Source organism: Betta splendens, chromosome 16 (genome assembly GCF_900634795.4).
Source record: "Betta splendens chromosome 16, fBetSpl5.4, whole genome shotgun sequence".
Lineage (NCBI taxonomy): Eukaryota > Metazoa > Chordata > Actinopteri > Anabantiformes > Osphronemidae > Betta > Betta splendens.
In genome coordinates this window covers 9,188,134-9,209,960 of record NC_040896.2, presented here as the reverse complement: position 1 = coordinate 9,209,960, position 21,827 = coordinate 9,188,134, and the positions used below count along the sequence as shown (strand labels likewise).

Genomic DNA, 21,827 nt, shown 5'->3' with positions numbered 1-21,827 from the left:
TCCCACTGATCGTCTGAAAGTGTGTGTGGTGTAAAACTAAGCTCGGAAATGAAACTTCATTTACCAAAATCTGAAATGCTTCCTTTCCGTGAACCTGCATCATTTCAATCTTGACTTTCCTCATTGTCAGCACAACGGTGCAAAAAGCTGAACCGGCTTGAACTTCTTGTGACTGACAAACACTAAAATTTATATTTACTGCAGAAATCGGAAGTCACAGTATCACACAGTAGTATAGCATGTATCATCTGTTAAACAGAAATGAAGAGGATCAAAATGTAAAGTAACTTATTTGGTGAATGCAACATTTAGAGAAAATCAAAAGGAGCCTTTTTTTCCGCATGAAGGATTTCCACCTAATAATTTGACCATCCCTCCCTGCCTGATTTTCTAGTGGGCTTCAGTTCCCCAGTCAGGATCGATACAAAGCACGGCGCCTGGTACCGAGGTGATTATTTCTAGGTCTGTCATGAAGCTGCTCAGGCAAAAAGATAAACTCGGGGGAAATTTCGCATGACTTGAATTTTTATGGATTAGGCCCGGACGCTTCTTTCATAGTGATTCATGGTCCACTCTGGGATTTGCATCGAGCGGCCTTAACTAAACGCCGCTGCTCTCGCGCGCAGACGATACAAATGGGACATAATTACTGTTGAGGCTCATCCCTGTAACAAATCAGCAGCGCAGGCATTTGTGCGGCCAGGTACCGTTTTTCCTTGTGCCTCACCCAGAACACGCAGCTCGGTGCCGTTGCCCGTCTCTGGGTCCTTGTGCAGGACGTTCACCTCGCAGTAGAACCAGCCAGAATCCTCCAGCGCCGCGTCGGCGATCACCAGGGAGGAGGTCCGGTTGGACTCCACGATGCTCCGCCTGCCTGACGTCTCCACCAGACGCTTGTCGGGCTTCAGTTTGAACCACTGAACCCCACGCTTGAGGGATTCGACTTTGAAATGACAGAGGAGGGTTGCAGTTTCACCCCGCATGACACTGAGGGAAGGAGGGGACTGTGTAACGCTCAGTCCGCCTGGGGTTGCTGTCAGGGCTAAACACAGAACCATTAATTCAACATGTCAGACCAGGAACCTTTAAAAACCGCTTAAAATACCTGTGGGTCAGCAGCAAACACTCTAAATGTGTGTTGAATATGACTCTGTGACACCTGGGAGCCAGGGTTTTACTCATGAATAGGATCAGGAAGAAATCCAGTAACCAGAAACTAAATTTGGCATCAATGTAGAATCATTTAACAGCGCAGCAATAATTACTGACGGTCCCTCGACTCCCTGAAACTTTATCAACAAAGGCAAACGCTGCATTTCCAAAGGATTTCAAAGGCTTTAAGTCTGTTTGACTGTGGTTGCTGCTCTAATTAATAAACAGATAAGATAAAAAATCAACAAACACAGAAGCACAACACAAGTCTGCGATGTAAAAAAGCCGAGGTTCTGCATTAATGCTACGGAAGCTGCTACTCACGTACGTACGGTTGTGCGTCACGAGGAAATGCTTAAAATGAATGAATGTTAATGGACTTAATAATCGAGTGGAGGCGCAGCACGGGCTGAGCGGAGGCTGACCTCGCACTGGGCCCATCAGCACCAGCAGCACACAGAGGTCCGGTCGTCCCATCCTGCCGTCGCCGCCGCTCCGGCTCCAATGGCCAAAGCGCGTCTCGGACTCTGAAGTTCAGAGCGGCGTCAGCTCGTCTGCACTTCTGGCGCCGCGCGCTTCGAGGTCACGGTTCATTAACAGGTCACGGCTCAGCAGAACCCTCAAGTTCAAACCGCACGCGTCAAACAATCGGAACGCGGCCACAGCGCGACCGTCTGCAACACGTTCGCCGTTACGCAACAGGTCGTCTCCTTCAGCATTAGCACTTTTAAACTAATCAGAACTGTGCTTTGATTTGAACAACAAAAGCAATAATATTACTGGAGGTAATGGAGTGTCTTTGTATTTGTATTTATCGGGGAAACAAAGAATTTAATGAATGTATTCAAGAAATATGCACCATAGCACTTAAACACAAAGGGGCCTTGATTATAGTCACGTAGAAGCAGCGGACTGAGATGTGAGCCTCAAAATATTTACACGAAGCCACAGATTCGCCCTCATGTTCGTTGGATGTGGAGCTTATTATTCCACATGCTGATGAATTCCAAACACTCGTTTCTTTTACGTCTTTCTTGTGCGGCAGCTGTAAATACGAGTTTCCTGAGTTGCCTAATGAGCTACAATGTAATGAATTCCGATCTGCGTCCTGTCGAGGGGGGTGTCGAGAGCTGGAGACGCCGGTAGGTGTAATCATCATCATCATCATCATCATCATCATCAAAGCAGCAAACACGCGTTGACTCTACAGGAATCAAAGGAGGTGAAGGACGGACGGCTGCCACAGAAACCAGTTTACCCACGTTTTAAATCAACAGCGTTTGTTTGTCGTTTGTGCCGAGCATCATAAAGTTGTCTTCTTTTGACAGATGGGAAAACTGTTTAAATTGTCTTCCAATGAATTAGAACAGATTAGCTCCCAAATCCTTCATCGCTTTATTTGATAATTAATGGCTGAATAAGTGCAGGTGTGTTGAAGCAGATGTTGAGGAACTGAGAGCGGTCCCTCGTGTGTGAGGCCTCAGCTTAGAGTGACCATCAACCACCTGACAGCAAGTGGCTGAGGAAAACAAAGGCTGAGGAGCTCCTTAAAACTGGCTCCGCGTTAACCATTTAACAATGTCTGACAATTTAATAAAAGAAAAAAAAACAATCAACTCGACACAAACCTGCAAACTCAACAAACGCAGAGGCTCATTTAAACAGGAAGCAACAAGCGAGTCGACCTCACCTGCTTTGAACCACAGGCGCCGTCAGACACAAACCACACACGGAGCTCTTGTAAAAACAAAACTGATTTTTATTTTTTCCTCCCCCACTCGAGACCATTTTTAACTCCACTTCATGGATTTTGAAAAAAAAAGAGAGAGAGAGAGAGACATACTCTAAAATAGGTCAAAGAGGACAAGTTCAGCAACTTAGCATATTAAAAAGAAGTACAATCGTCGCTTCACAGCGCTGAACATCTGTCAGGGTGGAAGACAAATGTTTTGTTCCTTTCGATGTTTTTTTCGTGTCGCGTGTTACGTCAATGAGACGCCTGAATGAACCAAACATGGCTGCCCTGTGCAGATCAGAGCGTCCACACACACACACACACACACACACACACACACACACACACACACACACACACACACACACACTGTTAGATCCTTGTGCTGCGCATAATTACTGACACACACACACACACACACACACACACACACACACACACACACACACACACACACACACACACACACACTTACAGAGGACCAGCATCGCCTCTTACTGACTGATGGGAGGGCAAAGCTTTTTACAGGTGATATCTCAGCAAACAATACAAAAAAGAGAAATGAGGCACAGGAAGAACAACGGAAACTATGCATGTAGAAAAGAGCGAGCACGAGAGAAGAAGCGAACCAGAGCGAGGGAGTTGGGCTCTAGGCTTGACACCGGCTCATTTCCTCCATTATAACGTGGGCTGTTGTTGCTCTGCTCGTGATGGACGGCACATGATCAGTTATTATACGTGCACCCTGCCACGCATCCGACCCCCAGCGCCTCAAACAGAGATGAGACACTTGTAAGTTCAGCACAGCGCCGTGGCCTCGCCACTGCCTGACGCCTCGGCCGCCGCTGTCACTTATGAAAGAAATCCATGTTTTCCCCGTCAATTCCAAAGACCAGAACCAATATTTACCCCCCGCTTGATTGACAGGCAAAGTGCCAGGCGTGGGCCGGCGATTCGCACAGGCCAAGTAATGGGACTCGTTCTGTGTTGGAGATGTGAGGTGGGCGACTTAATGACTAGGAGAGACGCGGTGGGCGAGAGATGCCTCCATTGTGCTGCGCCGTCCGCGCCGCCGCTCAGCCGGCGGAGTGCAGCGCCACGCGGTCGCCGAGGTGAGTGATTGACAGGACGCCATCTGTGGCAGCGACGAAGACGAAGATCTATTTGTCTGTCTGTGTGTCTGTCTGTCTGTCTCAGTCCATCCATCCATCCATCCATCCATCCATCCATCCATCCATCCATCCATCCATCCATCCATCCATCGTTGTTATATTGTTATATATCTGCCCTGCTGTACACTAATGCTCTCATTAACTGTGGTAATGGAAAAGTACTGGGCCTTAATAGACTTGCAGCACTGAGTTTGCCCACGAGAGCTGAATGAGCCTTTAGATACTTGGTAAACAATGGATAATTAGGATAATATATGGGAATCAGGCGTGTTTTGCTCTAAAGGACGTGACCGAGGGATTCAGAGTCGTGATAATAATTAATATTTAATTGTCACTTTGTGCTCCGTGTCCTTTCGCTGGTTTACTTACTCTGACGCTTTTAAATTTCCCACAGCTCTAACATATTATCTCCCACTACCTCACACCTGATCTTTATGTTTATGTCCGGACATAATTATACAGAAAACGGCTGTGCGGTGTAAAATGTAAAAGCCCAGGGAGCGTGTAAGGTTAACACTACATTATGTATCAAATACCAGCCTGGACAGACTTGAAAAGAAAAACAAATGATTAATTCTTCATTCGCTGGCTCTGAAGCGCCGCGCTGAACACATAGTTTACTGAGCTGACATTACAGCTCGCCCAAATTGTTTCAGAGAAGGGCTTAAAATCGATGCACAATTAGGGGTGTCTTGTATCAGGCATGATGAATTATGCTCTCTGTTCTAAGTCTGCTCTATAGACACTTGATCAATGCAGCTTCTGGGGACCAGTCGGGGAGAAATCGCTCTATTCCAAAGCCGTTCGGTCGAACGCATCGATTAACCATTGCTTTGTGAATTGAAAACGTGTCTGGGATCTGCTGGACGTGCGCGGGGCGTTGGAGGAAAGGCTGCAGCCTGAGTCCAAGAAGGCAGCGCGTCCAAACCTTCCGCTTCACGTCATAACATTAATTCTTCACACTCGGCGCTGCAGCAGCTCGTGGTCTGTGTCTGTTGTGTTGTTGGATCGCTGTAAACCCTGTTATTTATCAGGCTGTTTGTGTTAACGCTTCATATGAGAGACCCCAGCGCTGTGACTGCGTGCTCGCTGTCGTCCCTTCTGCCTCACGCCCTCAGGACCGACAACGCCCACGTTTAGGATCTGGCGGCTTCTCGCTCGCGCTCCCTCTCCTGCGTTTTCACACAGACACGACGTCACAAAACAGGTACTTTCCTGCTGAATTGTACAAAAGTGCCCACATTCTGTCATCAACATGTAACATATTCAAGTCATATTGTTGGATTTCCCTCCATCCGGACCCATCGCCCACAAACCTGAACACAGCACACAATGTTTACTTGTTTTTTTTTTTTTTCAAAATCCACCCATAGACAAACATGGACGTGCGTTTTTTTTTTCAAACCCACATTGAGAAACATGACAGCGTGTTATTTTTATCTGTGATTTTGTGTCTTTTTTTATCTTTTCTTCAGTGTTTTGTTCTTCACCAAGGACAGATTATGTACATACAGATGTTACATGCCACTGACAAACCCAGTGGGACGCCGACATGGAAGAGGATGCGAGTAATTAACACGCAAAATAAAACACCATGAAAGACAGAAAAAACTGGGGCAGTAAAAGGAAGCAGAGACCGGACAACCTGCTTTTGTGCTTGAAATGTCATTGTTCTCGATGCCGGATGGATTCACAGACGCTGCGTTCAGTCACACCGACAACCCGACTACATCGCAAAGACTTCTGGAGTACAACATGGAGCGTTTCAGATTAGGGGCCGTTTAAACAGAGCTTCACAATCATCTCAGAGTACTGTACAGAGTAAAGGTACAACAACAGACATATTTGATACATAATGTAATGTTTCAGATATTACACCACGGCTTCACCGTATCTGACACCTCTTGCACAGTAGAGTTAGGGGGTTATTGCTGGTTTGAAAGAAAATGAAACATAACACACTCAGACAATCAATTCAACACTGAGCATCCCTCCGTTAAGGTCGCAGGAGCCGGGGGCCGACTCGTCTCTCCGCGTGGGCGGGTTATGGCAAATTTCAACCAAGTCGCTGCACAAACGGGCTCACCTCCCACTGTTTGTGCTCTGGGGGGGGCGCCCGCGCTGGAGGGGGGACCGGTACAGCACGGCGAGGTTGTCCTTGTGGAGGATCCCTGTCACTGACGGCTTTTGAGCTTGATTTATGGGCGCCATCAGCGGCTGGCAGGAGGGACAGGTCGAGCCGGGGCTCCTCCACTTAGCCAGCCACAGGTATTAGCTAATTACATCTTTATCTCCCCGCGGTCCGGCCGAACCAGAGCCGACTAACAGACCCACGTGGATCCAAATCATTCATCTAGCTGGTGGACCAATATGATGCACGTGTGTGTGTGTGTGAGATGCATGAAAAAGTCTCGTACGTAAAACTGTAAAAAATGATAAATTACACCATCGTTCAGTGCTTCTGGATTGGATGAAATAACCCTTCAAACTGTTTTTAAAAAGCTTGTCATGGCAAAATAGAGCACATCACTTTGAAAACTTTACATGTTTTTTTTATAGAACTCGTTCGATGTGTGTGATTCCTCAGAGTAAAGTACAAAAATCACCGTCCCCCCCACGCGCGGCTCATTACCATCAGCTTTTGTTTGTTTTTTTTTCCTCACACTGAATGACTATTCATAGTTATTCAAATACTTATTAACATCATCGTCATCTTTAGTATTATTAACACCAAAAAAGTAAAAGCAGGTAACCTTGCAGAGTAAAACAGACACAGTGCAGGGAGTGCGGGAGTGTGGGGAGGATGGACTCACAATAGGAACATCTCTAACCAGTACATGCTATCAACAAGCGACAAGGAGGATGGCGTTGCAGGTTTGAAACAGAAGATCCTGTTGTCGCCGGACAGTCTCTCGCTGCTTCAGAGAACTGGAACATGGTGGAGGCTGATGGCGGATGCCGTTCGGCGCCAGGCAACTGGAGGCCGCGAGCTCGGCCTCGGTACTGCATATATTTACACTAGAGAGGGGGAGGGCGGTGACACGGAGCGGAGATCCGAAGGGTGACTAGACAGAGCACGGCGGGGGTGAGGGGGGTGAGGGGGGGTGGAAAGGTCGGGGTAGTGAGGGGGTCGACATGCGAAGCCTTGGTACGAACCTCCCCAATTACATGGAGGAGGACTCAGGCCTGACGCCGCCACCACCCGTCCTTTGTGTAAAATACATTTTGACATCATTCACAGCAGAGTCACTGCTTCACAGGTAAAATCAAAAAGCCATGGGTGCGCTTGAGATTGGGGCGACACGACACATGGTCATCAACTGGACACATGACCACCAGGACATTATAACTATCGTTTCCATAAATATCCACCATAATACTGTGATTTCATGTATAATTTCCATAAGGCAAACATTGTAGGTCAGTCATTAGTCCATATATTACATTAATGATCGTCCAGTTGTTAGATTATCTATTTTCTCGTTGATCACTGACACAATACTCATTAATATACACTCTCTGTCAACATCAGCCCAGTGATAGGAGCGAAGGGGAGACGAGGCGACGAGGGCGGTACCAAGCCAGACAAATCTGCAAGGCATTCTGGGACATAAAGAGACACTCAGACGGCGCGCTTGAAAGAGGGGGAATAAAAAAGTAATGACAACAAGTTGACGTCGAAGTCGAATGAAGGGAGCCGGGGGGCGTTTCAGGGGGATGCTGCGGCCGCGTGTTTGATGCAATGATTCGATGGCTCCTGGAATAATGCATATTCTTTTTGTTCACAGTGATGGGTTCGCAATTAAAGAATTTCATTTCCTTCTTCCTTCTGAAGGATGGGAGCGAGGGAGCGGGGGGGAGGAGAGGCGGGGCTTTCGGGGGGCACGTGGGGACGTCGACCGGGGTGGTGCCCGACCCCTCACACCTTCACCAGGAGGGCGGCGCACAGGGAGACCCACACGCAGACGCCGGCGCTCATCCCTGGGTGTAGACCGGCCCCTCGTCCCTGTATGGCCCCCGGTCCTGCAGGGCGACAGAGGGGGCGGAGTCAGTACATCCTCACCTGTAGACATGAAGCCTAGCTACACAAGCTGTGGACCTGCTGCTAAGCTCCTCCTGATGTCATCAACGGTCACGTTTAGACCGTGAAGTTACATCTTGAAAGGATAAACGCTGCAAACAGCCGTGCTGCCTATTTGTTTTGAGCCACAGGTCAGCCTCTTGAACCTGCTAGCTTATAATGTAACCGTGTAAAGTAAAAGGCAGCACAAACAGCCAGTGATCTCAGTAATGGGCCCGCTGGTTAAGCGTAATTACAATAATAAGCCAATTTTGACGTGACAGCGAGTGTCTGGTGTCAAAATGCAATGGGTGGCGTGTTTAAAATGGTGAATGAAGAGGTAAAATAAATGGAGGGGGGGGGGTCAGTGACAGCGAGGAGCGGAGCAAGAATAGAAATGCCACAAAGGTATCCGATTATGGTCCCATTTCCTATGGCTGGCTCAGAGCGGAAAGGGGTTTGTTGTGTTCCAACGATGGCACGAGGAGATTAGGAAAGAAAGAGGAGGCAGAGGGACAGATGATGGAGAGATAGGCTGACGGAGGAGGCAGCGCTGGTGGAAAACGAGAGCGGGAAGATGTATGGGTCTGACGAACGAGTGAGTCATGGGAGGGAGACTGGCCGAGATAATGGGCAGAGGAATGAAAGAAGAAAGGGGACAGATGAAGGAGTCACTTAAGATGGTAATGCCGAGCGCTAAGGAGGGGGGGGCGGACTGGTGGGAAATCGCTCGTTCAGGACGCTTCATGTGAAGCGAGCTCGGAGAGAAATGACAACTTTCTCGGGCGACAGGAGAGAAGCGAGCGGCGGCCAGCGTGCGTGCATGGGAATGTGTACGGAGGAGAGATGGAGGGTGAGAGCGTGAACGAGTGAGTTAGAGAGAGAGAGCGGGGAGACGTAATATGGGCGAGCGAGGCTTTAATGGGGCGGAGAATAACAGAAATGGGAAGAGGGAGGAGAGGCTGCGCGGGGGAGAAATGAGACAGGGCGAAGAATGAGGCAAAACACTGTGTCACCGCGAATGCATTGTTTTGTGCTGCTGTGTCACGTCTGCTCACGCTCCCGCACGCTGATTGATGCTCGGGCGGCGATAAAAGCGAGCGAGCGAGCGAGCGACTCACGGAACAGGAGCATGCTGGCGTTGGAGGCTCCCAGGCGGTTGTAGGCGAAGCAGGTGTAGTTGCCGAAGTGCTTCTCCGTCACGTTGGTGAAGAGCAGCAGCGAGCGCGTCTTCTCGTTCTTGATCCGCAGGGTGTTGTCGCTCTCCACCGGCCTTGACGGGCGCAGGGAAAAATAAACATAGATACAAATATAATATATATATATAGATACAAATATAATGACATAACGCAAAAACGGAGGTGAAGGAGAGGAGTGCGACAGGAGGAGAGCGTTAACAACGCATCACACTTCGTTCTGCGCCCCTCCAGAGACGACCACGCAACACAACCGGCGTGGACTCACCTTGGTAGTGAAATCTAACAGTCCATAAATAACCGAGACCCCCTGCTGGGGCCCATTAGACTCTATTAACATCCTTCTCTGGCTGGCAGCGGCTTGTCTAAGTACTCGTGCATCTTCCTCCGCCGGATGCCAAATCACCCCAACTGCCCGCTCTCTGGGACCTCTTACGGACTTGGAAGGACAGTTTATGTGTAGGTAATGCAGAGAAAATGGGCCTCCGGCGAGTTAATGTCTCTCCAGAGACGGCGAAAACACACACGGTTATCGCGAATCTATGCCGATGCCAGAGGTGAGGAGCGCGAGCCGAGGCTCCGGCGGCGGTGGGCCCGATAATCGGACGGCGCTCGTGTGTGGCTTCGCGGTGCGTCATGCAACGAAACGCCAAAAGATTAATTATGAACTGGTTGGCAAACGTTACCTGGTTGTTTTTCTGAAGCTCAGATGGTTTCGCTGCCTTCCAGGCTTTGAGATTATTCATATTGTGGCTGAACGTTTTTTTCCCCCCATTGTAATTAACATATTTTCCTTCCATGTTGTCAAACACTTGATTAGTCATGTGAAAGCTGTCTCATAAAAGCGACTGTGGCCGTTAACCAGCCTGTTATTCCCCATGTCAAGCGCCTCGTGTTTGTACAGTGCAGCAACAAAACGAGTTCAAAGCGCAGACGTGTTCACTGTGACACGTGTGGTGCTACATTCAAACGAAGCGCTGGGTGAAAAAGCCTGATTACCGGCGATACTTGGGCTCCGGCTCAGATTCAGCCCGATTAGCGCCCGTGAACTCACCTGTGGTCGTCCCTGAACCACTCAAAGGACGCCGGCGGCACCGCCATGGCTTCGCAGCGCAAGATGGCCGTTTTCCCCAAGTGGGCCGGCAGGTTCTTCATGTCCGTGATCATGGGAGGGTCTGGCAGACAAGCCGATGGGGAAAAGGAGGCAAAGCAGTGGGGAATTGAGCGATTAGTAACCATCAGGCTACGCTGGGAAATCAGCCTGGATTTGCCCACAAGGTTAAAAAACCCCAGGAGGAAACCAAATTAAGACGTTTGCATTCATACATAATGATGCAGCCGCTGTATATACAGTTGACTCACAACATGCATGTGAGCCGAATTAGCAGCGTGGGGCTGATGGGACGCGGTGGGGGACACTTACAGTTGACTGTGACCTTGACCTTGTGCCGATCGGGCGGCGCCACTCCGTTGTTGGTGATGCATTCATAGTCCTCCGCCTGCTGCCGCTTGATCTCCGTGATGTCCAGATACTCGCCCTCGCTCACCAGACCGTCTGTTGACACGAGAGAGGAAGCGCCGCTCAGCTAAATACGACGGCTTCAGGACCAAACACACCTGGGTCGGGTTCAGGTCAAACCTTCCGACCAGTCGCCTCCCGCTACCGCAAATACACAGATAGAAATTCACAGAAAAATTAGCTCTGTTTGTTACAGATTCTGCTTGTTTGGAGGAGGTAAACAGGATTTGACAGCAGTGACGCCATTACTTTTATAGTGTCAAGGGAAATTGCAAGCATTGCTTTCAGGCGGTGGACGCACCAGGGGGGTGATGGCTTGTTCACGGCACGACGCGGCGGAGGGAAGAGTTGGCTGTTGATTTGATGCTGACAAACTCCCTGACGTCCCCAAAACTGAATTAGTCAGTGTCACACGTCGGCTCTTTTTTCCTCTGGCGACAAACAGCCGCTCCGATCGCTCTCCTCAAAGGGGAGCGTGAAAGGGACTTGACGAGTTATTGGGCCCTCGCGTGAGGCTGGTGGGGCCCCTCCAAGTCCAAGGCCTCCACCAGTAGGCCTTTACCCCATTAAAGAAGTCAGACTGTGGAACACCACGTAATAAATAATCTCGCCACTAACAAGGAAATCGGCTTAAATTGCAGCACATTTTCCCCCTTTAAAGCCCAAAGCAGCCGGCGTCAGTCAGCGGACCTTCACTTCCGCCTCGCAAACGTTCGCGGGCAACACAGGCACACCGGAGAGAGACGGTAAACGCCGCGATTATTCCTGTCAGAGATTAGCGCGCCGCTTCTAATTGAAGATTATACCGGAGGATTATTAGCGAGGCTACTGAGCTGGAGACGATTATTCGCAGCTGCCGCGGCGCTCGGCCCGCGACAAGCGTGGCGACGGCTGCTCGCGCCGCCCGAGCGCGTGGCGGAGCGGGGCGGGCGCCGCCTTATTGGCGCCTTCCATTCCTCTAATAAATAGCACGCTCGCGCGACGTCCCTGTCAAAGCGGCGGAGCAGCCGGCGCTGCGTTCGGGGTGGGCTGTGGAAAAATAGAGGCGGAGACGAGGGAAGGGAGATAAACATCAGGCAACTAGCGCGCACAAAGCGGCTCCAGCTGACTTCCAGGAAATAAAAAGGACGCAGGAAATAAAAAATGAGCGCAATCGAGCACTAGAGAGCGCTTTGCAGACGCAGACAGAGAGGTAATTTTCAAAAGGCACTGGGCAGGAGACGGAAGGAGATACACAGATATAAGGAAAGGAAGAAAAACAGCAACATAAAGAGGAAGAGGAATCGGAGAGGATGCTGCGTTCAGGGACATGTCATTGCCGGCACCCACGAGTTATGTAACACCCGCTTTCTTTCTGTGCCTCCCCTGAGATCTGTGCACCTGCCTCGCACCTCTCTCCACTTTGGCGGGAGATCATATCTGACTGGAGCCAGCCTCTGGCACTCCTACAATGCTCTGCAAAATAGTGCTCCATCAACCACTTACGGCTTGTGAAGAAGCCTGACTCCTGACCACTACAGATAGTTGGATTGCGCCTGAGAGAAGGGGTTATGTGAAGGACGGAGCAGGGGAAGCGACACGGTGGGGGGGGGTTCTAGTCGCTCCATTTCCACGGCGCCACTTTGAGCCCGACCGGATCATGGCACCACTTGATTTTTTCTGCCTTCCATCATCCATTTCCATTACAAAAACTACCACCGAGGCGAGAGGTCTAATGTCGGGTTGAAGCGCAGAAAGGATGGACTTTCCTGACAGAATGTAAAACCTGTGATTTGGACAAAAGGGCCGAAACACGTGTTAGATGAGCTAAACAAAGCTACACAACTGAACTGTGCCTGCTTCTGCTTCAGCCTCAGTCAGAACCCGACCGGTACCGGGCCGCTCACACCGATGCCCACGTGTCTGCGCCACCGTACAGTATGGATTCCTGTGGCCACCTTATTGACAGCGATTCAATCCTATTGTCTGTGAAGCTTAAGCCCGATAATCCCATTTGCCTCGGTGCCGTCGCTGTCAATAAAAACACAGCAACGCCTGCTGCCGCATTGTGCGACTCGTTGCTCCGACGGCGCCGGCGCGGGCGGCTCGTTTGAGGCGCCTCCGTTAATCCTGCTGCGTTCTCGTGTTCCGCCTGCGAAGCCGAATGGACGCGTCACGGCCCGGTTTCGCCTCGGGCCACCGCGCTTCGTGTCCCGAGGTTTCAGATGCTGTTCTGGACTCCTGCAACGACCCGCCGGCCGTCTCGGACCGGGTGTGCTCGCCGGTACCGATGCGAGTGTTCGGGCACGGATCAATTTGTTTTGCAGTGGCTGAAAAGTGCTTTACTTTTCTCTGAGACGAAACCACAGCCTTCAAGAAACAGACGAATCGCTTAAAGGTACACAGACACAGGTGATGTTATGAGGCCATAACCACAGAGTATAACCTTGTATCAATAAGGCCCATAATAAAGAATAAAAACAGGCTGAGTCCTCACTAAGGCCACGTAGCCTCAGAATGAACTCATGGGCTTGGTGACAGATGCAGACCCACTGTTTACAACCTTATTATATGTACAGACTGTTCCCAGCCTTGACTTTCACATGTCGTCACTCTCATATTTGTCCAATGCACAACTTCGAGGACACGTGCGGTGAGCGGGACGCCTCCCAGCAGAGGCGCCAGCTGAACGGACCGGCCTTTAGCCTCCGGTCACCTGATTTCCCTGCACACCTGAGCACCTGTGTGTTTCCACACCTGTGCCTCATAAACTTTAATCAGAACATCCACCCTCCCACCAGCTCCACTCGTCGGCCCCGTCATTCGCTGCACCCTCGCTGTAATTTGCCTCCAGCTCCTGTTTTTTTTTTTTTCATCCCCTCTCGGTTATTTGTTTCTGCTCGTTGCTTAATTGTTGCTATTAATCAGAACCAAGTGAACCACATTTTAATCCTCTAAGCTGCGCCATCGCGGCCGTTTCCCTTCGCCAGAACCGTCATAATCTCCTTGTCTAACCTACGTATGTGCTGAAGGCACGTCGGGCGACGAGGCTGCTGTTTTTGAGGGAGTGTGACAGACAGAGTGGGTCGACTGATAGATGCCAGAGAGTGAATAGGTGCAGCTGACGGCATCTCTGCGCTGGTGACGATGATGGAGAGCGTGACTATCGGCGTGTGGGTAAACTGAGAGAGACAGAGACACGGAAGGGACGTGTGTCACCTATGAGGCCTTGTAGATAGCTCCTCCCACACACACACACGCACGCACACACACACACACACACACACACACACACACACACACACACACACACACACACACACACACACACACACACACACACACACACACATTTTCCAGCCAACCTCTGTGCACAATCTTCTCCTCACCCTCCCTGTAGTTCCTCTATGCAATCTCTGAGTAATAGGGACAGATGGCTGGCAGCTTCTTGCTGTTTCTTTGGGCTCGTCCACCCCCCCCCCTTCTTTGCTCCACCGCCCCTGGTCTCCTGCAACTGATGGCTTGGTTGCGGAGACTCCCACGGAATAGCAATGCAGCCCCTATCTCTTTCTCTGCGAGCTGAGGGGTTATGAGGGGAGAGGGGAGAGGCGGTGTGCGCCGGTGGAGGCGGTTAGAGAGGGAGGATTACTGCTGACAGAGGAGAAACGCTGTAGGCTCACAGGCGAGGACACATACACAGGGTGTGTGTGTGTGTGTGTGTGTGTGTGTGTGTGCGCGTGTGTGTGCGCGCGCTTACTGCAGGTGTGCGTTCGTGCATGCTTCCCTTTTTCCCCTCTGTATTTCGGCGTGTCGGTGGGTGTGTGATCACTGCTCAGCCTGTCCCTGCCTGAGGTACAGCGCTGTGTAGGTTCACAAACACTCACTGTACAGAGAAGGACACAGAGCGCGGCGGGCGAACCCAGGGACAAACAAAGGAGAGAGCAGCAGAACAGATCTGCGAGCAAGCCCCGAGCTGTCTATAAATACAGCGGTACAGTAGCGTGCGCGTTTATTTGCCTAACAGTATAATTACATCGTGTTGAGTAGATGTTCACGCTGACCTATTTATTATTACCGTCTCCCGGTGCTTTTGATGTGTGCCGCCGCTGCTGCAGTCAAGCTACAAATCAGCTAATGTTGCTGCGAGATAAAAAAAGTGCTTCAACAATGATTAGGGTGACACTGAAGCAGTGAAAGCCACACAGAGAGTCTGTTATTTGACTTTCAAAACACTTCAAGAGTAAAAAATTAGCTGATTTCTCCCCTCTCTCTCTCTCTCTCTCTCGCTCGCTCAAAGACAAATCATCGTGCATGTTAAATATTTGGTAGGAGCGTCTGCGTGCTGGCGCGTGCACCGCAATGCTACACGCGCCGGTGATGTAACCCCCGAGCCTCCGCTTTCAGCTCCAAGTCAGGAAATTAAAAACAGATCACGGAACGGCCGCGTTAATTTTCCTGCTGCCTTGCACCTCGGCCGTCTGGTCGTGTTGGTATTCCATTAGACTTCACTTCACGTAGCACATTGTTGCCTCAAAATTAGCAAAACAAACAGAGAGAAACAGAACGGATCGCATAAATCTAAAGCTCCGGAGGCCATTTCTTGTCCGTTGGTCCGATTTCGGACATTAGCGGTGACAAATGTGAGCATGGACATAATAAATGCCGGGCGGATGAAATCAAACGGATGTGACTTCATCTGTCACGCTGTGTGTGCAGACCACCCTCAACTAGGTCTGATTCCACACATCAAAGCGGCTCAAAACATTTGATCTAATGCCAAGTGTGGCTGTTAACGTTAGCCAGCCACATGATACCGGCTGACGGGGCGGATGAAGACAGATGTCCGTGATTACGGGTGGCACCGCGGGGATAATTGCCCATAATGTGTGCTTATTTGGGACACAACACTGGCACATGGAGGAAATGCAGGAGTGTGCGTTTAAGACCGGGACGGACTCGACACCTGGGAGAACGATGGCGAGGACGCAGCGATACAGAGGACATGAGCCGAATGCGGATGGGTTCGAGTCGGGGCGATGAGCTCACATTTCTGGTCCTTCCAGGTGACGCTGGGCTCGGGCCGACCCACCGCCAGGCAGTACAGGTTCACGTTGTCCCCCTCGTTCACCGACACGTTTTTGGAGATGTTGACGATTCTCGCCGGCACTGGAAAACAAGAGCACGTTGGTGAAGCATGACCTCAAAATTCTGTGTTTCCTTCATAAATTATTGATGAGGTATCGCTTTGGAGTCGAATAGGGTGTTTAAGGCGTAATGCAAATCTCTGCACCTCAGACAGACAGGCAATCAGCTGATTAATGAGCTGTGCCTGGCTGCTCACTGAACTGTACAACAATATGCTTGACCGTCTACTTAAAATGCACTAAATTTTAAATTGCTGTAAATGGATATTAAAATCTCTTTTTTCCGCTACTGTATGTAATCTAATTTGATCTTTAGACAAGGACATTCGTAGAAGGACATTTGGCAGTCGGAGAAAATGTGATTTCTACTTTTTAAGTGAATGACCAGCCCTGAATAGAATTTTTCCCGCAAAGTCTCGAGTTGTTGGAGCACTATGCATTTAGTTTGATAACAAGATGGCTCTTGAATTTAAATGACCCATTATCATTGTTTTTAATGAGCCCGGCCCTGAGATTGCTTTTTGCAAGACATCTACTGAGGATCCTATTTTTCTCTATCTTGCCCGAGTTGAATACTTGCAGCGATAAAGCACAGATTGGAGTAATGGTGGCGCTGCTCCTGCTTCATGCTCTGACTTGAGGCTGTTTTTATTTTGTGTGATATCAAGCTAGGGCTGAAATTGCCAGCGACTTGGAATTAGGTATATATGGACATCTGTGCCCATCTTTGTACCCTGCAGACAAGGTTCGCTTGGCTGTGGTGCGGTGCAAAACCTAGCAATTAGTTAGTTAGTGAGCAACTTGCACCGTCTCCGCCACCTGCGAGCTGTGAGTCGGGCCTCCGTTTTCCAGTACGTCCTGTTCAAACTTTCCGCCTTCGTCCTCCTGGTGATGTATGACTGCAATCTGCGCCGCACGCCGCCCCGAATATGCAAAAAACCCGTCACATGCAGAGGGGGAAGATTCATCCTGCAGGCAGCCCTGAGCCAATACAACATGTCATTTAGGATCAGGCAGGCACTCACTCACTTAACGACTGACTTGATGCCTGAGCCCCAGTCACGGTGCCGCTCTGTCATGTATTCAGTCAGGGACTCGGACAGGCCTCTGTGTACCTCCTCTGCTCCACACAAATCCTCATCAATCTGATCGGCCTAACTTTGTTTGTGAGGGCGACTAACCCCAACATAGAAACAACAAAGGGGCTGGAGCTTAGCTGAAGCAGCGGCATTTTCAAGGACCCATTAACACAATCTTAAATACTCAGACATCGCGAGCGCTAAATACTGAGGTGTCATAAATTTAAACTCAGTTTAGCCGGAAAGAGGTGCTGCAACAAAACTATAAAGCATCTTAATTGCTTCCCTCTGATATCAAACCACAATCACACGCAGACATCACTGTGCTTGGATGAGTGACAAAATGCATAATTAAGCCATTTAGCGGATTCTTATCCAAGGCAGCATGGATGCACACTTTTCACAGCCACAGTGGCAATAAAATCTGCACACTTCGACTAAATGAGAAAAAGAGCTGCAGCTCACAGTACAGCGCTTAAAGCACACAACTAAAGGGTTGTAGGTGAAGTCTGTGTCCTCTCTGTGTCTGATTCAAGTGCACAGAGGTTGCTCTGAGGAACATCTGGTCATGCTAACAGGTCCAAATGACTGTTCTGTAACCTCTGTGTTTTGGCGTAGACGAGTGGATTCTGGAAAGAGCGTTGTCGTAGGAATTTATGGGTTCCAGGAAACATGAAGACTTTGTTAACATCAGGCTTTATTTGTGCTTATGCCGAAAGCTTTTACTTTTACCTTTGCTGCTGCCTCTCAACAGACGGTCCTCCTCACTGTCGCCTGTCTATTCTAGTTTATTATGTGGTCCTATCATTTATAATAAAGTTCACAATTGTCGATTTGAACCTTAAAGGTGCATCAGAGTTTTCTTCGTTTTCTCTTTTCTTTTTACAGCATAAAAAGCGCATGGCGCCCGCTGACCTTGGACGATGAGGTAGACGTGTGCGATGCGAGGCTTGTTGTTGGCCTGGAAGGTGCACGTGTACGGCCCCTCGTCCGACACCTGCACCTTGTCGATGTGGATGGCGAAGTCGCTCCTGTTGCTGTTGACCAGCGTCACGCGCTTGTCCAGCGACCACTTGTCCGTCCCGGTGAACAGGATGTTGGAGCGGTTCAGCCAGGCTTTGTGGGTCACCTCCTCGTCGATCCGACACCTGCGAGAGGACAAGCAGGGTTCACATTATCAGTTCATGAGGTCAAAGCAATCAGCGCCAACGTGTATTAGTCGGTGTTAAACGACGTGATTGGCCAAGGATATATTAGATATAGATATCTTAATAATATCTTAATCACACAATAATGCCTTCTTGATTAACTTGAAAAGCCTAAATGCCTGGGAAAATGTTTTTGTTTATCCCCTTTTGGGCAACACAGTTTATCTGAGCAAAGGATTATGGGCAATTCTTGTTACACAGCTGCAGGCAGCAAAACAATTCAGATTCCACTTATAAAGTGGAAGTATAAACTGGCCTGAGAGTCAACGCCTTGAATCGTCCCTCCAGTCTCTGTTCTGAAGATAAGATTCGCACCATGTTGACGTACGTGGACTGGCCCTTTGCTCAGGCGTGGCCACAGAGTCCGAATACATCAGAACCTATACTGAAATAATGGCATGTATGGAAGAGTAAAAGAAAAATCGTGTTGATAGCAATAAAAAAATGCGCCTTTGAAAGCTTTCAAACATGGGGCAAAGATGTGACTTCACTTCCTGTCTTGGCCACTAGATGTCCTTGCCCAGCTTCAACTAGTCTCTAAACATGCCTCCCCATGTTTAATTGATATGACCTGAATATATAGATCACCTGCCAAGTCGGTGGCAGTGACACCGCAGCATCCGAAAATCACAGCACTGCCAAAATCTGCAGGTACTCAACAAACAGGCTGCAAATATATGGCTTGATGTACAGTCGCACGCGTGTTAGGGAACAGAAGAGGAAGAACAAAGCTGTTCTGATCAAGGCTCAGTTCGGTTGCTTTAAATAAGGAGGAAATATATTAAGAAATGCCAGCACAAAAAGTCATTATCAGTCTACAAACGTGTTAATGATCTATTTTTAAAATTAATCACATCTGCACTGATGATGTTGCTACAGGACTGCGAGCCCAGAGGAAATGAGCGGCATAATAGCATCAAATGTGTCTCATCCTAATGGCCCGCATCAAAGCCGAGGCAGCGGCATTGTCTCAGGCAGAACACAAGTATTCCTGCCACTTGGGCAAAAGTGATTTTACATGAAAATAGACTTTATTTATAAAGCTCCTTAGTCTTTTGTTTGTGAGCTTGTGGCTGTACAGTGGCCACTAAACCTCCACACGCGTCTGATTAAAAATATGCAAACGCATCTTCAAGGCTGAAGCTCCACAGGCTCATAATCACGTTTATTTATGGTGAATTAATTGATGCGTCTGAAAATAACATGGAACGGTCTGGACCTAAACCCGGTGGATCTGGACCTGCCGTTTATTGAGGTGTCCAGGTGCTAAGTCTTCTTATACTGCACAGCTTTATTGACACCAGACTGTAAAAGGAGAGTAAATGTGACCTTGAGAGTGTATATTTAACCGCCCAGGTGCATTCAATGTAGAGGTTCAGATGTGAAAACAGCCGAGTAAATTCTATAACTGTGATGCATTACGGTGTCAGGAGAACAGCTTGGGGCTGCACATCTTAATGACATATAGATCAGCATCCTGCTTCTTTGATTTCCAACTTTGAGAGACTTGTTGATGTTAAGAAATATTGACAGCAGTGCTCCTGGCTTTGTAATTACGTGTTTGATTTTAGACGAAAGCCGGCTCTTCTCTCGAGGAAACGCGGGACTATAGGAGGAACAATTTGTCCAGAGATCTGGAGAAGGTGATGAAAGTAATGTTGACTTGGATTTTTTTTCTGTATGTGTGTGCTGCTGAGTGTACTGCCAAGCTAGGTCACGTCCATGCAAGGGGGCAAAAAAAGCAAGTGGGCTGTTTTTCTGCTTGGCTGGGAGCTGGGCAAAGCTGCGATTTGTACTTTATCACTCACAGTTAGGCAGATGTGGCTGGATGCAGAGGAGGTCCACACCCCGAGCTGACCTGTGCATCATTACTGTTAAATCTACATGAGGAGAAAAGGTTGTAGACAGACTGGGTGACTCCCACAACATCCGACACACCAAGGAGCTCAACAATATGGAAAAATATGGGGCGCCTAATTGGAAATATCTGAGCGGGAACTAACAATTAAACCAAGGTGGCAGGTGTTGGGGAGGGAGCACACATATTTTTCATGTAATTAATAGGTGCAGGTGTAGAATCAAGAGTTACCTCAAAGTGACGCTCTCTCCTTCCAACACTGTAATGTTGTCCGGCAGGTGTCCGAATTCTGCTCCGTGCACACTGGACCCTGCCAAGAGAAACAGGAGAGGAGACCAGTGAGCATCCGACGCTGGCAGCAGACGCTCCGCCGGCGTTCATCAATCTCAGGTCGGGCGCTGGAGGACCAACCTACTTGGCCAAATCACGCTGGGCGGGGGGAGGGGGGCGCCCTGCATGCTGCCTGTTTATTTCTGAAGGGAAAGTAATAAATATACTAAACAAAAGAGTCACAATGTCTGCACTGACCCCCATACTTGAATAATGATTGGGTTTTAGCCCGCATTCTGGTGGGATGCGCGTTCATTGAACAGCGCTGATAATGAGCCAAGGGAAGAAGATTCACGCGGAGCCGGCGGAGCGTGAAATGAAAGGACAGCACCGGTAACAGAAGGGATGCTCATCCTGCCTACCAATACACACGCGCGCTCAGAACAGAGGCACATGCTTACAAAAGTGCGAACGCACACACACGGACACACACACACACACACACACGAGCGCCGACACGCATCCCGGGAGCCGTTAGATGAAGGGGAAGCGCGTGCCGGGCATCTGTGAGGCGTGTTCCACGCAGCCAGGTGGGACACTTCAAGAAAGTTTGGAGGCCGTTGTGAGAAGTTACCTGGACGGCGAACAGAAATGACCAAAGACCTTTAGAGGCTGGCGGTGATACGGCCCGAGCGAGGCAGGCCGCGCCGCAGTAAGACACCTGGCTCCGTCCACCTAAACTCTGTCAAATCACAGCATGACTCCACATATCGCACACAGCTTGTATCCCCATCTCCAACAATCTCTTTTTCCCCCTGCCTGCAAGATGACCTCAATATCTCGGTGTTCTTTCTGTTTTTTTTGCTGCAGCCTAGCCTTGAGGTTTAATAAATGGTGACTTTATGAAATGAAGCGGCTGCAGTCAGGAGCTAAGAAGCACCTCAAGGTTTGTCAAATGGCTGCGCAAAGTCGAAGGCGCGTTAAATGGGCTGAGGCCGAGACCCCGATGACGTCGACGCGAGGCTTCTGAATCAAAGGAGGACTCACGGTTTGATTACACAGAATAATGAGCGAGGCTTCGGACGCGTGATGCACGTCATGGACTGCTAATCATGAGGTTTCAAACTGCATAGCAGAAAGTCATGAGAGGTGCCAACTGCACTATAATAATTTATCATGGAATTACGCATGTTTCTGCGTGGTAGCGTGCATGCACCGTAAACAGGCTTAATTATCACTAGCATGAATGCATTCGTACGCCGTATGTAGCTGGTGCTCGTGCATCGTAGCTCATGGGTGTGAACGTGTGCATTTGTTAGCGGACGTGGCGAGAACGAGGACAGTCTAATGACGCCTCAGAAGAAAAAGTGGCACTAAAAATCTCCCGCTAAAAGCTGTAATCGCATTAATGGGCGCCGCCGCCGCTGCGGCTGCGGCGCTATCTAGGCCGGCCAA

General features: G+C 49.4%; 1 protein-coding gene across 1 annotated transcript in view; it reads right to left on the bottom strand.

Annotated features, from left to right (window-relative positions):
• Positions 1-2,888: 2,888 nt before the first annotated feature.
• Positions 2,889-21,827, bottom strand: part of iglon5 (IgLON family member 5) — a 77,060-nt gene continuing 58,121 nt past the window's right edge. Inside the window, exons 2-8 of the mRNA XM_029128186.3 lie at positions 20,334-20,412; positions 17,952-18,184; positions 15,860-15,979; positions 10,739-10,870; positions 10,370-10,490; positions 9,241-9,392; positions 2,889-8,082 (exon numbers count right to left, since the gene is read on the bottom strand). Coding sequence (XP_028984019.1) covers positions 7,979-8,082; positions 9,241-9,392; positions 10,370-10,490; positions 10,739-10,870; positions 15,860-15,979; positions 17,952-18,184; positions 20,334-20,412 — 941 coding nt within the window. The 3' untranslated portion in view covers positions 2,889-7,978. The remainder of the gene's footprint in view (positions 8,083-9,240; positions 9,393-10,369; positions 10,491-10,738; positions 10,871-15,859; positions 15,980-17,951; positions 18,185-20,333; positions 20,413-21,827) is intronic.